Genomic DNA, 16100 nt, shown 5'->3' with positions numbered 1-16100 from the left:
ATTTATTGATATAGTCACTGCGTTATTGATTATATGCAAGTCTTCCACATGATCACCTAACATAAAAAGTGTTGGTATTTTGACCTGTTTTGTAACTTCAATAGTCTCGCATCAAATAGCTAGCATAACTCGAAAGGAAAATTCAAACTTAGCTTTTAAGTAATATTATTGAAAAAATAAAAAATAAATAAATAGAAGAGGTCAAGTAACATTTATAAACGAGAAAACCGGTACTCCATAATCCATTGAAAAATCTTTTTAAGGATCTCAAGGACTATGAGATTACTGAGATATTTATACAGCCGGCGTTACTGACCGAAATATTTTTACCGTTAATAATAAGAATACACGTTTAAAAATAAAGATATTTTTATAAGTAATGTTACTTGTATAATATATTAATATTTCTCATTTTAAAATATAGTTATGTGAAGTATTGTAAAAAATATGTATGTTTATTATATTCCTAGTAGATGGCAGTAAAGCCTACTTTAGTTACCTATCTCCTCCCATTTCAAATATAATATTTAGGCAAATTCTTGCGAGATAAATGATATTTGTAATATAAGACAAACAAGTTTAATACATTCTTTATTTTTTTTTAAAACAATAGATAAATATAAAATTTAGTTGAAAAAATTATTTTTTTAATGATGAATTCAAATTTTTTTTAAAAAGAATATACGAGATTTGCATATCATATAATTGCATCTAATATTACTCTGCAAGCATCAGGATAGGGAATCTTCATTCCATTATAAGGACATGTTAGAAGACTACGAGAATTTTAAAAAATTCTCAAAAGTTCTTAAAGTTTTTATAATTTTTGTTTTCAAATATCACTTAATTATAAAAACTTTTTCAATTTAAAATTTTTAAATTTTTTCTTCTAGTAATTAGTTCATTATTATTCAAACATAAAAATCAATACAACTTCTAAAACATTAAAAAAAATAAAAAAATTAATACAACTTTTAGAAACTACAAAATAAAAATAATATTTAAAAATTTATTAATTTATAATATTTTATTCAAATTTTTCTTTTTTATTTTTCAAAATTTAATAGAATATTTTCACTTAAATTATTTAAAATTATGATATATATACCAATCATCGAAACATGCCGAAGGAATCAGCTCACAGCCGTACGTATGGCAAAACAAAACTTGAGGCCACAACAGAAAAAAAATGTCTGTTTTTAACTTGGCTGAGATTTTAAAGTGATCTCTTGGCCTCCTCAGATTTGCCGCAAACATAAAACACTTTACATGCCTAAAGAAGAACGTCTCCTAATTTATACTCTTTTATTTCTTCAAGCTCTTCTTCGACGCTACCCTTTGTTCAGAAACCCATCAATTTCTTTCTCTCTGTCTCCTTTTCTCCCTCCCTCCCTCTCACTCTGCGCCTCTCTCTATCTGTACAGTTCCATTGAATCTAAGAAAAGTATAGCATAAACTAAGCGACAGATTAGAAGACAGAGATACTGGGTCCTAGCTAGCTTCTACGTACATACCATATTATATATATTCTAGCAAGGAGGGAGATCGATCAGCTTTTTGAAAAAACAAGCAAGAAACGAAACAGAAAAAGAAACAACGATCAGGACGCACGCACGATCGAATGGGCTGGAAAGAGCAGCGAAAGACTTCTGGGTTTTCGAGATTCTTGTGCTTGCTGATCATTTTAGCTGCGGCATATGGAACGGCGTCTGCATATGGAGGAGAGACGAAAGGGGCAGTAGTAGTATCGCAGCCGGCGGCGGCGCAGAGGAACGCGTACGCGACGATGATGTACATGGGGACGCCGAGGGACTACGAATTCTACGTGGCTATCCGAGTTATGCTCAAATCCCTCGCCAGGCTCCGCGTAGATGCCGATCGCGTCGTCATTGCCTCCATGGACGTGCCTCTCCGATGGGTCCAAGCTCTGTATGTCCATCATCTCTCTCCCACCACTCCCAGTATTATTTTTTATGTTTTATTCTTAACTTATTCTTGTCTGTCATCGTTAATTTGCGCCAATCTAACACTACTTCATTCATTTAAATCTCTTCAATCTTCAAATAATAAACAAAACATAATTATTTCTTGACATAATAAACAATGCAATAATAAAACCTTAGAAGTTAGAAGTATGTGGAAAATCACTCTATCTCGATCCCTTGTAATGCGCTTAGATTGATCAAGAACATGCTCACCAAATACCCACTTCTTAAAAGTAATTTCCAAATGATTATATATATATATATATATATATTTATGGGTTGATCTAATCAAGTTGGAGATAGGCTAGCCAAGAGTAAGCGGTGGATAAAATAAAGAAAAAATTTAATTATAAGCGATTCTACATATTAATATACGCACTCATTTAATATGATTGGTCAGAAAGTAAATTTTATTAAAAATAGTATTAATTTAAATTTAAAATTTAAAAATAATAATATTAATATACAGATTAATACCTAAACTTATATGTATTTTACACAACTTTAAAATAAAAGCATATCCTCAGGAGATACCTTAATTCCGTGCAGATCGCCATCCTTAGAGTCATCACCACAATGATGGTCGGCAAAATTGTCTGTGTTTTTCTTGAATTTCAATTAATGCAGGCGCGTGCTGGATTTACTTCTCCTACTCCTAGTAATCTTTGTTCACGATAGGGCGTGGTTGTCACGTCCTTTAGAAGTAACTTTTAGATAGATATATAGAATACTACTCTACTCTACTCTTACCATTTTTAAACAATAATTAATAGTCTCCTTCCTCCTAATAATGCCATGCATTTTAATCTATTATCGGTACGGCATGATCCATCTTACATATACTCATTGTTGCGTCACTAAAGTTATGGAGAACAAGCAATTATCAATTAAATAATTATATCTATATCTTACTTATAAAACAATTAAGGTCTTGAGTCAACTTTGGAAACCCTAAATTGCTAAAATCTAACGTTTTCAATATTTATCCTTTGTATCTTTTCATAGGAATTGAATTTTTCGAACATGTCAAAGAGTAAGATCCAAAATTAGTTTTATAATATTTATTACTATGTATTAAGCCTGTTATCTGCCCACCCCTCACCCTCTACACTCGCATGGGCGAGGGATCGAGTCTAGTCTCCAAGCCCCAACCTTGTCCTATAGTGGGTAACTTTGCCAAGATGTTGGGTTAGTGGATTGGCCCATGGGCCGTTTGCCCACCCATGACTGTGGGCTTCAATGGGAAGCGGAAACGACGACAGTGACATGAGAGATCGACAGAGAATGACGCAGTCGTCGTAGTAGCTGAAGAGACTAAAGACAACGAGAGAGATTCTCATCTGAGAGTAGAAGTGAGAGACGACAAGGGTGATAACGCAGATGATGTAGCAGTTGAAAAGACTCAAAAGAATGAGGGAGATTTGGGAGACGGGAAGAGGAAAAGAAATCTCGGGAGAGGGGTAGATTTAGGTTATACATTGCCTAAATGAGACCATGTGAGGAGTTTTTTTAACTTATTAAAAGACATTGTTTTGATATCTATATATATATTAAAAAAATAAAAAATATTATATATATATATATATGAGGGCAGGTGAGTGTATCTCAAACGGGTGAGGATCACACTCAAGCCTTGTTCGCATGTTAACTCTTTAAAAAATATTTTAACTATAAAAAAATTATATAAAAATAAATTCATAAATTAATAAAATGAGTTTACAAAAAAATGTCCACTCATTTACTTGATTGTGGTGGTGTAGCAGGGTGTCAGGTAGGCTCGATATGGGTGCCTGCCCAGAATTCCTCCCCACGGGGGCGGTATGTATTGAATTTTCAGATATTATCTAATATTAAATAAATATTCTAGTACTCATTTGACGTATTGGTGTCTCTTCCATTAAAATAGAAATAAGTTAATATTCTTTACATATACTTAAAAAAATTTATTATTTAGTCAATTGTGGAAATATATATATATATATATATATATATATATATATATATAGATATAAAGATGCGAGCATTCGTAAGTACAAAGAAGCGTGCATTTCGTTCGTACTTATCTCTATTTAATTTGATATGGAAAATATTATCACTATAAAGAAATTATATAAAAATAAATTTTATAAATTAATGTAGCTTAATATAGTATGTAAGATTATAAAATTATTTTTATTATAAAATAGATTTAATAAATTTCATAAAATTAAATTAATTTATAAATTAATTTTATGTAATTTGTTTACGGTAGCCGTTCTCATTTGATATTATAGTAAACGTTGAATAGAAGGATTGGAAATGTGCTGCATAAGTACACCAAACAATAAGGCCAAGGAATGGAATCGAATCTCTCTCTTGTTGATAAGAAATCTTGACAAATGTGCTAACCAATGAGGAGAGGAATCTCATCCAATCTGTCTCTTGTTGATAAAAATATCTTGTGAATCGATTGTGACATTAATTGACGAAGAAGGGTACGGCTAAGGGACCGACGAGTATATCCATATAAGTATCTTTTTTTATTTATTTTTTGGCATTTGTGTGTACTTTTTGGCACACTTGTTGGTTCTATCATACGATGAACCTTGTTTGGAAAAAGAATAATACTATATTTAGTCGATGACAGAAGCATTACGTAATTATTTTTAAAAAAATAAGATTTATTATTAAAAATTTAGTTTTTTTTACTAAATTTTCGTATTTATTTATTTTTTTAAATTATTGTGCGACACTTGTACCTTTTAAGATAACAAATATCATTTTTCTTGAAAAAATAATTTATTTTAGAATTTTTAAGATTATTTTATTATTAGTTATAAACAATTTACTAATATTTATAAATTATTTTACAACTATTTATAGATGATCTAAAATATTTTCCTATAATATAATAGTTGAATCTCTTTACTAGACTCTTAGGTTCTCATTTATTATTGAGCAATAGGGGTGTAACCGGTTCGGTCTGATTTTGGATAAAATTTAGGATCGAACCGGTATATACCGGTTTTATATTTTTTAAAATCGATTACGCACCAGTTACCCTCCTAAACCGATATTTCTGGTTTTACCGGTTTCTGATCCGGTTTTTTGATTTTTCTAAAATGTAAGTTTCACAATTTGTCATTAAAAATTTGTTTATTAAAAAAAAACTGATTTAAAAAAATCTATTTTATACTTTTATTAATATATTAGACTATATAATAGTATTAATATTAGACTATTGGTATAGTTATAAGTTATATATTAGTATTAGTTATAAACTATATATTTAATATTATAATTAGTTATAAACTTTTAGTAAAAACTTATAGTATTAATTATAAGTATAACTATAGTCATTAGTCTATATTAGACTATTAGTATTAGTTATAAACTTTTAGTGATTTAGTATTAACATTTTATGTAATAATTTATAATTTATAATAAGAAATTATTTCATATATGAATATATATAATTATATATATTATATATAAAAATTTCACATAAGAATTTATAATTATACATAATATATAAAACTTATATATATAATATTTTATATAAAACTTATATATACAACAATACAAATATTATTTTTTATATATATTTTTTATCAACCGGTCTGGTCCGAAAAATCTTAAAATCGGAATCGGACCGGAACCGGCCGGTTTTCACATTCTAAGAACCGGTTCCGGACCGGACAGATTCAAAATCGATAAAATCGGTCCGGTCCGGTCCGGTCCGAATCGGTTTTCCAGTTTGAATTTATACCCTTATTGAGTAATATTACTCATCATTTTAATTTTTATCATCATCCTATAATATGACATTAAGTAATTAAAAATTATTTATTATATTTTATTTATAAATTTATTATCTAATATCATATTATAAGATGATGAGATGATGATAAATAGATTTTTTCTTTATTGTTTATACAATCCCGTGAATTTTAGGGCTAATTCATTGATACCTAGTCATTAATGACTGTACCTACGTATATTTAGGAGATTTGAATTTTTTGGGCCCACTATTCATGGATATCGTATTTATTTATTTTTAAAAAATTATTGTGCGATATTTATATATGTTACGACTATATATCATTTCTTTTGAAAAAATAATATCATTTCTCTTAAAAAAAATATTTAAAAATATAAAAAGAAAAAAAAAATTCTTTGAAATTGTCGGTAGCTCTCTCGTAAACTCAGGTTGGTATAGCACGACTTTAATCTTAAAATCATGCATATCACGTCGACCGTCCACGAGAGCCTCTTAAATGGTCGGGATTAACAATAGTCAGACACTAGTACTCGAGAGTCGAGACTGTTTGGTTAGATGGAAATAAAGTCCGACTAGATTGACTTTGCCCCCAGGGCCCGGCCCCATCCAGCACGTTAAATACTCTAATCATCCAGCACTATATCGGTATATTGGAAGGACCTTTGACTTCTTCACGACCTGAACTCCCCAAAGGAGCTCCAAGGAACGATGGGCCGGAGAGAGATGTTCAAGGTTGTGGGGTTTCTGAGGTTTCTGTTACTGCTCTTCGCTCATGTTCACGAGACGACGGCGTCGGAGGAGAGGGAGAAGCACCGGAACGCTTACGCGACGATTATGTACGTGGGGACGACGAGGGACTACGATTTCTACGTGGCCACACGTGTCATGCTCAGATCGCTCGCCGGGCTGGACGTGGACGCCGATCTCGTCGTCATTGCCTCCCTCGACGTTCCTCTCCGATGGGTCCGAGCTCTGTGAGTCTCTCATCAAACCGCCCGCTTTCCCTTCCTTTCCCCCCTTTTTGTTTGCAACTTCCGTGCGGCACCGTTTTTGTCTTGTTCGATCTGTCTGTCTCTAACGTACGCCGGCGTGGACCTCTGTTGCTGGTTAGCATCCTCTTGCTCAAAAAAGGATAAGACGATCAGCTATAGTGTTGTTCAAACCAAACCATTGGTAATATTGCTGATGGTTGTTTTGCTTGGCTGCCCCCATAAAGCAGAAACAGAGGTGGCCCCGAATTGTTTTTTTTTTACAGCTTAACTTAGCTATCCGCGTTGGAAAAAAGAGCTCAGGTTCTGTTCCTATCTGTTTAAATATTTTACTAATTTAGTGTTGTTAGTATAAAGTAAATCTACCTCTTCTTCAGCTTTGAAGTGTTTTAGGATAATTGGTGCTTTCATGTGATATCAGAGAGCAGACATCCTAAATTCAAGCTTAAACTTTTAAGATAAACGGTGCTTTTACGTTTAGAATTGAAACCACCTCAATTTCCCAGTAAATATGTCATTTTGTGAACTTGTCATAATTTATAGTGGTTAAAGTGATAAATGTCCACATTAATAATTTATTTAATGTATAATTAAGCGTAATCCTCAAACTTGTTACATCAATTGTAAAAAAAAAATGATAACTTTATTATCACCGTGTTACACATATTGCCATTGTTACGTAAGCTTGACTGTCACATGGGATCTGTAAGCTCTGACTTTTTGTATCATAATCATGGTGACTTTGGGGTCATATTCGTGGCTGAAGAACCAGACAATATAAGAATCGAAAGCGTATGTGTTGCTTTCAATTTACACCGCTGTTTCCTCTTTCTTTTGTTACTTGTTCAGGTAATGTGAGATAATTTCCTAGATTTCCTTCCCAAGAAACAAATAGGGAGAGAGTGGCTGTGGCCCCATGAATTTGTTACCATCCCTTTGAATCTATTCATTTATGGGCAGTTTTTTAGGTATGGGCTAATTCTGATCAGATGAAAAGGGTTGTTGAAAATTAAGTGACGGGTTATCATGTTTGATCTGTGGTCTAGGGAACAGGAAGATGGGGCAAAGGTGGTGAGAGTTGAAAATCTGGATAATCCATACAAGGATCAGTCCAACTTCGACAGGAGATTCAAGTTGACATTGAACAAACTCTATGCGTGGCGCCTGGTCGAATATGACAGGGTTGTCATGCTCGATGCTGATAATCTCTTCCTTCAGAAAACTGATGAGTTGTTCCAATGTGGACAGTTTTGCGCTGTCTTTATCAACCCTTGCATCTTTCACACTGGACTCTTCGTCTTGCAGGTAAAAATTCCAACTCTTGCTTATGTTTGTGTTAAATGAGTTTCTAAAACTAATGAGGAATTGGGTCTCAGTCAATGGTATAAATTATAAAAAATTGATAATAATTCGTTTCAGAACTTGGCTTGAATGTGTTTAATGGGTGTTGTTATGAAACTGGTTCTGCAGCCATCAATGGAGGTGTTCAAGGACATGGTTCATGACTTAGAGATAGGAAGAGAGAATCCAGATGGTGCAGACCAGGGTTTTATTTGCGGATACTTCCCGAATTTGCTTGATCGGCCTATGTTCCATCCACCCCCCAATGGCACCAAGCTTGACGGAACCTTCAGACTTCCATTGGGCTATCAAATGGATGCTACTTACTATTGTACGTAAACCAGAGAATAAATAAAATTTCTCCATTTTTCTTCTGCTTTAAACTCCAATTGTTTATTTGTTCTTGAAGTAATGCATTTGTCTTTAACTATGTGCTTATCTTAATTAATTTAATTTGATGTTCCAGATCTTAGACTCCGCTGGAGCGTACCTTGTGGACCCAATAGCGTGATTACATTCCCAGGTGCACCATGGTTGAAGCCATGGTACTGGTGGTCCTGGCCTGTCCTGCCCTTGGGCATTTCATGGCATGAACAGCGTCGTCAAACGCTGGGGTAAGATTAGGCATTCTTATGCGCTGTTTTTTCAGACAAAATATAGAAAAAAACAGATCAAGTTTCAAACATGACGGATATTTTATGGCATCTTTAATAAAAGAGAGATAAGAAGTTACAAAGATTTTGCTCATTTTTCAAAATCAATTGCAAAGAATAGTTGTGACGCTAACGTATTTTCTATACAGGTATGCTGCAGAGATACCCGCAATACTCATACAGTTTGCAATTTATGTAGGAATAATAACAATGACTCGTCTAGCACGGCCCAGCTTCTCCAAGATATGCTACCGGAGATCGGAGAAGAACATCTCCTTTATACAAACAGGGCTCAAAGTAATCGCAGTGTGGTCTATTCTTGCCTCCTATGTTGTACCCTTCTTCATTATTCCGCACACAGTTCATCCACTGCTAGGCTGGACCGTATACTTGTTCGGCTCTTTTGGACTTTGCTCCATAGCCATTAATGCATTTTTACTGCCAATGCTACCGGTTCTGGTGCCATGGCTTGGGATCTTTGGGTCCCTTTTGGTCATGGCATTTCCTTGGTACTCAGATGGAGTTGTAAGAGCTCTGGCCGTCTTTGGCTATGCATTTTGTGCTGCACCATTCGCGTGGGTAGCGATGGTCAAGGTCATGGCATGCCTTCAAGTCTCACTCGAAAGGGAAGCCTTCTTCCCAAAACTGGGTGAATCTTCCCCTCCTCCAGGGTTCAACAAGTTATATTGAGTATGAAGTTTCTGATCATGAATGAACCGATGCTTGGGATGATGGAGCAAGTTTTGGGAAAAATCTGGACAGATATTGGAGACATGAGGGATTGAAATGAGGAGTTTTGCTTTGCATGGGCTTCCGTGGTTTCTTCCAGGACAGAAGTTTTGTGATGGATTAAGCAAGATGGGGGGGGATTATTTCACTCTCCCAAGGGACAGTGGCAATGAAAATCATACATGATTGTTATAATCAATTGACTTTGTTGTAATATTGTTTTTGTTTGTGATCATTTTTTATAAGTTTTGTCCATATGAAGCTTCGCCCTTTCTTTTGATTCGTCTCCCCATTGGCTAACCTATATTGGGTAGTGTTACATACCCAACCAAAAAAGGGGGGCGATGTTAGAAGGCTAAAAGACGATTGAGAAGGTTCAAATTACCATCATAAACTTATAAATCTTTTGTCCGGACTTTAAATCATGATATCATCTTTCCCTCTCCACCCAATTTAGACGTCATTGAGATCTTCTAGATGGTAGATACTCCGAAAGACCAGCAAAAGTTCTGTGCATAATCATGTAACCATCGTGGCATAGTATGTGTGAAATACTGAAATTGCTCAATTTCCGGTGAGGTAATTCCCCGAACACCAATCACGCGTCCCCAAATTACATGGAATCTAGAATAGCCAGCCTCGGGCAACTCCAACCCATTTAACATGTGCAAATCCAAAACTAACCCAATTTTCGGAGATGCTCCAATTTTCGTCAAATATCATAGATAACTTTTTCTGAATTTCCCTCGGAAATTGCACGTTTCAACGATTTTGGGTAATCCCAATTCGTCAAAATTCGCCAGCTGCATGAATTTTGGCCTTATAATGCGATCAGAGATGTACATCATCTCATACGTGACTTTTCAATGTCAATCAAGTTAAAAGGTGAAGGGCAATGATTCGTCACAACTCATGACAAACGTGGAAAACTCTATCATCTCTCTCGATAATTAACGATGCATGGTACTGCAGTCGACTGACGAGCCATGGGCTGCTATGCCAGGATTGTCTACTCATACACTCACTCCGACGACATCGTTAGCACATGCTGCCTCGGGGTACGACTGGGATATATTAACACCACCAACAACTCCAACAAGTGAGCCCCCATCCATCACCTTAACTTTTAATGATGCCCCTTTGATTCTTGTCCAATCTTTATTTTGCCAAATTAGGCTACACCATTTTTCCCTTTTTGATAAATTTATTAATAGGGTTCGCTCCCATTTGATTTTCAGGTGTTCATATTTTCCTAATCTACACAACAATCTGACATAAGTTATCATGATACATCATATTTGTTTTATAATAAAAAAAAATTATAATATGATGTATTCATTTTATAAATTTATTTTTATAAAACTTCTTTGTAGACCAGATATTTCTAGATAAAATTTAAGTGGTTGAGGAAAAAAAAATGTTCCCGTGTTAAATTACTCGTCTAGAAAATTAGAACTAAATTTAAATCAAAGTTGGCTCATTGCAAGGATATTGGATACGTGTTCGGATGCACTAATGACTCGCAAAGAACATGCAACTTTTTTCCTACAAAAAAATCATTTATTCTTTCTAATAAGGTTGCTTGATTTAAACCTGGTGCTGTTAGGTCTACTCAGACTTGTTATGAAGCATTTTTATCAGACTGAAACTGGCAATAGCCTTACTACAGTGCTTAATCATCAGCTTTCGCAACTTGCAAAGTGGCGAATGCAGAGTTTTGACCCAAGAAAGTGTAAATCTATAGAAACCCATGAAAAAAAAGAGTATGAGATGTAATGTCCTCACAAGCAAATTGCTGAACTTAGCACCCACAAAAGCCACAATTTGACTCGGGACACAACGTCAGATCAGGTACAAAGCTTGAAATGAACCCAACACTGAAGCTCTGAAATTGCGGAACTCATCTTCTTCATCATCATCATCTAGTTCTTGGAGCATAAAACAATTTATTTCCTACAAATATTCAACAAATAACAATATCCACCGTATAACCGAACAGCCTGGGGTTGGGGGGACATGCCACTGGAGACATTTCCTCACATTATGGAACAATTTGACTGGGAGTCGAGCATCTCTGGAGATCTGCAAAAGAGAGGTGTTGGCTTCAGTAGCAAGACTACTGATAAAATGAGCAATGTCTACCACAAGATATTGCACCTAATATCCTAACACCTCCAATTGTTGCAGAACTTTATTTTAAACATCAAGGGAAAAACACATGCCAATGAGTGAGGAATTTGGTACTAGGGGTATATGCCTCAATCCAACTAAAAGGCATGACTTCTCTCGGCCAAGCTGGCATGATGGATACATGCATTTGTAGGGGGTATGACTCTCTTAGCCAATGGAATACTCTTACAAATTTGTACCTTTTTTTTTTCCTTTCTTTACGCACATGAATAAAAGGACTCTGAAGACAAACTCCTTAAATCAAAACTAATTTAGGATTCACACTTCAGCTGAGAAGTGACAAGTGTCAGCTACTATGATGCTGGAAGAGCAATTAATTCCTGAGACTTCACACTCTCAAAGGCCTCAATAAGAGACAGCTTTGCTAATGACATTTTACATTAAATGCTCAGGTAATATTTAGTAAACTAAAAAGTAGAGCACTTACATCTGTCCAAGATTAGCTAGATCAAAATCAGGAGCAAGCTCTTGGACAATATCGTTTGGAGGCTGTCCACATTCCTGCATTTTCTGCATCAGCTCAACAACCCTGTTGAAGTTACTAGGATCATTTTCGTAAACTTCATTTAGATCTTTTATGAGTTTATATTGGCGAGAATAACGTTCATATTCTTCTGCACTCAAGCTGGCTTTATGATCTTCCAACCACTTTGGATATCTTTCTCCAATTTCCTTCATTGGTTCTTGAAGAATCTCCTTGGACAAAAGCTGTTGCATCATGGTCTCAACAATAGATTCCATGTCCTGGAGAAAAAGCCCAAGATATTTCAAACTTACGGAGATTATACCAAACAGTGAAATGGCATTGAACAGTGATTTGATAGAAAACACATGGAATGAATCCCACTCGTATTTGCGTGGAACCATAACTCCAACTTCTACAGCACCTGCAGGATGCAATAGCATAAAGAAAAAACATCATTCTGACTAACATAATATACTTCATAGCCTAAATCCACTTTACTCCATATAATCAAATTTTGGGTTGAAATTTTGCAACTACTGATCCAGCAAACATTCTTACTCCTCTACTTCTGGTGCAATCCAAAAAGGCTTGCTTCCTATCTCGGCCTTTCTATTTTTCAAACAACTCAAGAATCTATACTTGTGTGTATGCGAGTGTCACGAATCCAGAAATGTTTGACAAATTCGCAACAACCTATTTCTTACGATTAAATTTTTCTTCAGCTCAGATCGATGCAGTTTCAAAGTCCGACTCTCTGAGATTTCTTCAGCCGCAAAATAAAGTACAAATATGGAATTAAGTCAGGAGCTGCCAGTTAGTATTTCCCATTAAAGCAAAAGTTAAGCAAGCAAATTTTTTCTGCAAAGAGAAAGGGAAGAGATGAGTTATCTTGAGAATTAAAGTATCCTACGCCTCTCTACAATATGGTTTTCATTATTTCGAGAAAATCTCATACACTGCAAAACCCCGATTTCTTTTTTTTGATAAGTAATAAGAGATTTTATTCCCAAGAATAGGCATAAGCCCAAGTACACAGGACGTATACAAAGGAAATACCAAAAGGAAAATCTAGAACAAATTCTGGAAATTATCAACCATTACAGAAGTTTTAGCCCACAAACTCAAAAGTACTAAAGAAAAATCCCTAAGTTCTCCTAATGAACGTTCTTTGTCTTCGAAGCATCTCCCATTACTTTCAAGCCATAGACACCACATGAGACAAGGAGTCATCTTCCAAATATCAACAGCATTCTTGCTACCCTTCAATCCCTTCCACCCTACCAATAAATCCACCACTTCCTTAGGCATTACCCAAAGAAGACCAAACCAATTCAAAACCTCATTCCACAAGAACCTGGCAACTTCACAATGAAGAAAGAGATGATTAACATATTCCCCATCCTTCTTGCACATGACACACCAATCAGCAATGTACATACCTCTCCTTCTAAGATTTTCAGTTGTCAACACTTTGCCCAGGGATACCACCCAACAGAAAAAAGCGACCTTAGAAGGAACTTTCACTTTCCATATGTTTTTCCAGGGGAATTCACAGCTCCTGTGACTGGTTAATATGCTGTAAAAAGAGGAAACTGAGAACTTAGAATTTCCTGCAGGAATCCACAGCATGCTGTCCTCCCTACCTAGCATCAACTTTGAACTGTAAAGTCTTTCCAGAAAAGCCTTAACATCATCCACTTCCCAGTCATTAACATCCCTAAAAAAGTTGACATTCCACTGAATATTATTGTCAATACAAAAGAAAGAATATCCCACAGCTGCATTTTGATCCCTTGCAATTCTGAAAAGAGAGGGAAAACCCTGAAAAATTCTTGAACTCACTTTGATACGTCTCAATTGATCCGAATACAGGATAGGGCTATAAAAGAAATCTTAGTCCTAGCCTGTTGTATTGATAATCTATATACTCTAAAAACTTCATCACCCATCATAAGTAATCTATTTAATTTGAGCACTCTTCCACCAATGATGTGACACGAGAGCAAGATGAATAAATAACATATCAATAAGAGTATTGCACAATACTACTGCAAAATCCCTAATTTCTTTTACATAGCTAGGACTCTCTATTTGCAATATGGTTAAAAGAGTGATGCACAAGTGTGCCATCGCAATTAGCATCACACTTTTTTTTTTTTACAAGCTTTTGGCACAATTACATTTGAACTCCAATCCTTTCCCTGTTTACTAAAAGGGAAAAAACTATGATTATTTAATTCCTTGAGAAAGTATATAGAAATATACCGTGAACATTCTATTTTGATTATTTAATTTACTTAAAAAAAAATTTATACAAACTTCTCAACTCCTACACTGCTTCAAACTTAAATTTCTCTGCCCAAAACCATGACATTATCATGACCTAGGACATCTGCACCATGCTTCAAAAGGTCTAGAGTGTTACAATTGACGCTTCTTGTAATAGCTTATAAAATCCACTTCGACCAAGAAAATCTTACAATTGACACGGAACCCAACAACTCAACCACCAGTACGAGGCTTAACAATTAAGGGGAACAAAATCTCCCCACTCAAATCTAATGTCTTCGCTAAGGACAGCATTACACGGTGTACAACACTGCATAGCATTCAAGGAAGGTGCTAACCAAGTCTATGCTATACTCCAAAAAGAAAAAATATTATTACAAATGGAGATCCTGCAATCACTTATAAGTTCTATCTAGTAAACATGCCATATGAGACTTGAGCCGTGCAATCCCTTCACAACTCATCTCGTTAATGTGAGACTTAACAATAAAGGGTCGACTTTTGGTTTTTTACAAACAAATTTCCATGCTATCATGTTACAAAGAACAAGCCCATAGAGTTAAAAATCATTAAACACCTGCAATATTCTTCAAATCTATTACTCACGACAAATTGGAGAAAAAAAAAACTATCGTATCTCGATAAGAATTCATAATTGGTTCAAAACTCAAACCGCAAGTCTCAAATCAAACATTCAACCAGATAGGTTAAAAATTGACGAAGCCCAAAAGGAAAATTCACAACAAGTTTCAAGCACATTACCTGAGACCCAGTAAGCTCTTCAAATTGCTTGACCCAATCCTCCATCATAGCATCACTGCCCAAATCATCTCCGCCGGGTTTAGCACCAGTCACCGATTCAAGTCCTTTAACAGCCTCCATAGTCTGCTCTCTGAGCTTGTCAAGCGCCTCAGAAACATGAGAATCCTTGGAAACCTTTTGCTTCCCTTTTTTCTTGCTTCTCAGGTCGGGCAAACCCATGCCCAGTCCTTGAATCCCGGAGGGTAAAGTGGGTGGCTCATCTTGCTTGGTCTCTGTAGCATCTTTATTTCTATCATAGGCAAACGAAAGAGGAATTTTCAGAGATGATAGGTGCCAAAGACCAAAACTTTGGAGAAGAGAAATTGGAGGAAAAACATATAGAACCTTTGAAGGGAAGGATTGAGGTCGAGAATTTCGAAGTCATCCAAAGCACCTGCAATCACGAGAAGTCATTCAACCTGCAATTTTCACACACAAGCGCTCGCGCACACACGCACACGGAGAGTTGTGAGCTTACTATCCAGGAGTTGGTCTAAATCATCGGAGTGGTCGGCCATGGATGCACAAAACTGTAAAAGCTGTCCTTTATTTTTCACTCTCACAAAAATCTCCCACCTCGAACTCTCCAAGACGCTCGCTGTCTCTCTCTCTCTCTCTCTCTCTCGGGCAATGAGATATTTGTACAAACTACGAAGACTTCAACCCAAAGAAAAGGGCAATATATATGAACCAAGGAACCCTCGTCGTTTTTCGCTCTCAAATGCCATGAACCGTCATAATAAAGACATCGGCATCGATTTGTACAAACCTGTAGCGGAATGACTTACACGTGATTCCGTGAACAACCTCAGTTGTTACGTCGGCCGAACTGTTTTAGCTCTCGATTTTTGACGTAAAAGTACAAAAATTTTAACGATTTAAAGGTATAAAATGTAT

General features: G+C 35.5%; 2 protein-coding genes across 3 annotated transcripts; one reads left to right on the top strand and one right to left on the bottom strand.

Moving 5' to 3' along the window:
• The first annotated feature begins 1288 nt into the window (after window positions 1-1288).
• On the top strand, window positions 1289-9735 carry LOC121236984 (putative glucuronosyltransferase PGSIP8). Of its 2 annotated transcripts, none has more exons than XM_041133527.1 (5): window positions 1289-1929; window positions 7781-8039; window positions 8205-8406; window positions 8542-8689; window positions 8878-9735. In XM_041133527.1, the coding sequence occupies exons 1-5, from the start codon at window positions 1622-1624 to the stop codon at window positions 9416-9418; spliced, it is 1458 nt and encodes a 485-aa protein (XP_040989461.1). In that variant the 5' UTR covers window positions 1289-1621; the 3' UTR covers window positions 9419-9735. The 2 variants fall into 2 exon arrangements, with proteins under 2 accessions (XP_040989461.1, XP_040989462.1); XM_041133528.1 differs by lacking the exon at window positions 1289-1929 and adding an exon at window positions 6348-6719.
• Window positions 9736-11230: 1495 nt separating this feature from the next.
• On the bottom strand, window positions 11231-15877 carry LOC121236985 (peroxisome biogenesis protein 19-2-like). Its single transcript, XM_041133529.1, has 5 exons — window positions 15682-15877; window positions 15549-15597; window positions 15165-15453; window positions 12075-12391; window positions 11231-11539 (listed from the first exon to the last, which is right to left on the bottom strand). The coding sequence occupies exons 1-5, from the start codon at window positions 15719-15721 to the stop codon at window positions 11494-11496; spliced, it is 741 nt and encodes a 246-aa protein (XP_040989463.1). The 5' UTR covers window positions 15722-15877; the 3' UTR covers window positions 11231-11493.
• Window positions 15878-16100: the final 223 nt, after the last annotated feature.

The sequence above is a fragment of the Juglans microcarpa x Juglans regia genome, chromosome 6S (genome assembly GCF_004785595.1).
Source record: "Juglans microcarpa x Juglans regia isolate MS1-56 chromosome 6S, Jm3101_v1.0, whole genome shotgun sequence".
NCBI lineage: Eukaryota > Viridiplantae > Streptophyta > Magnoliopsida > Fagales > Juglandaceae > Juglans > Juglans microcarpa x Juglans regia.
This window is presented reverse-complemented; position numbering and strand designations above follow the sequence as displayed.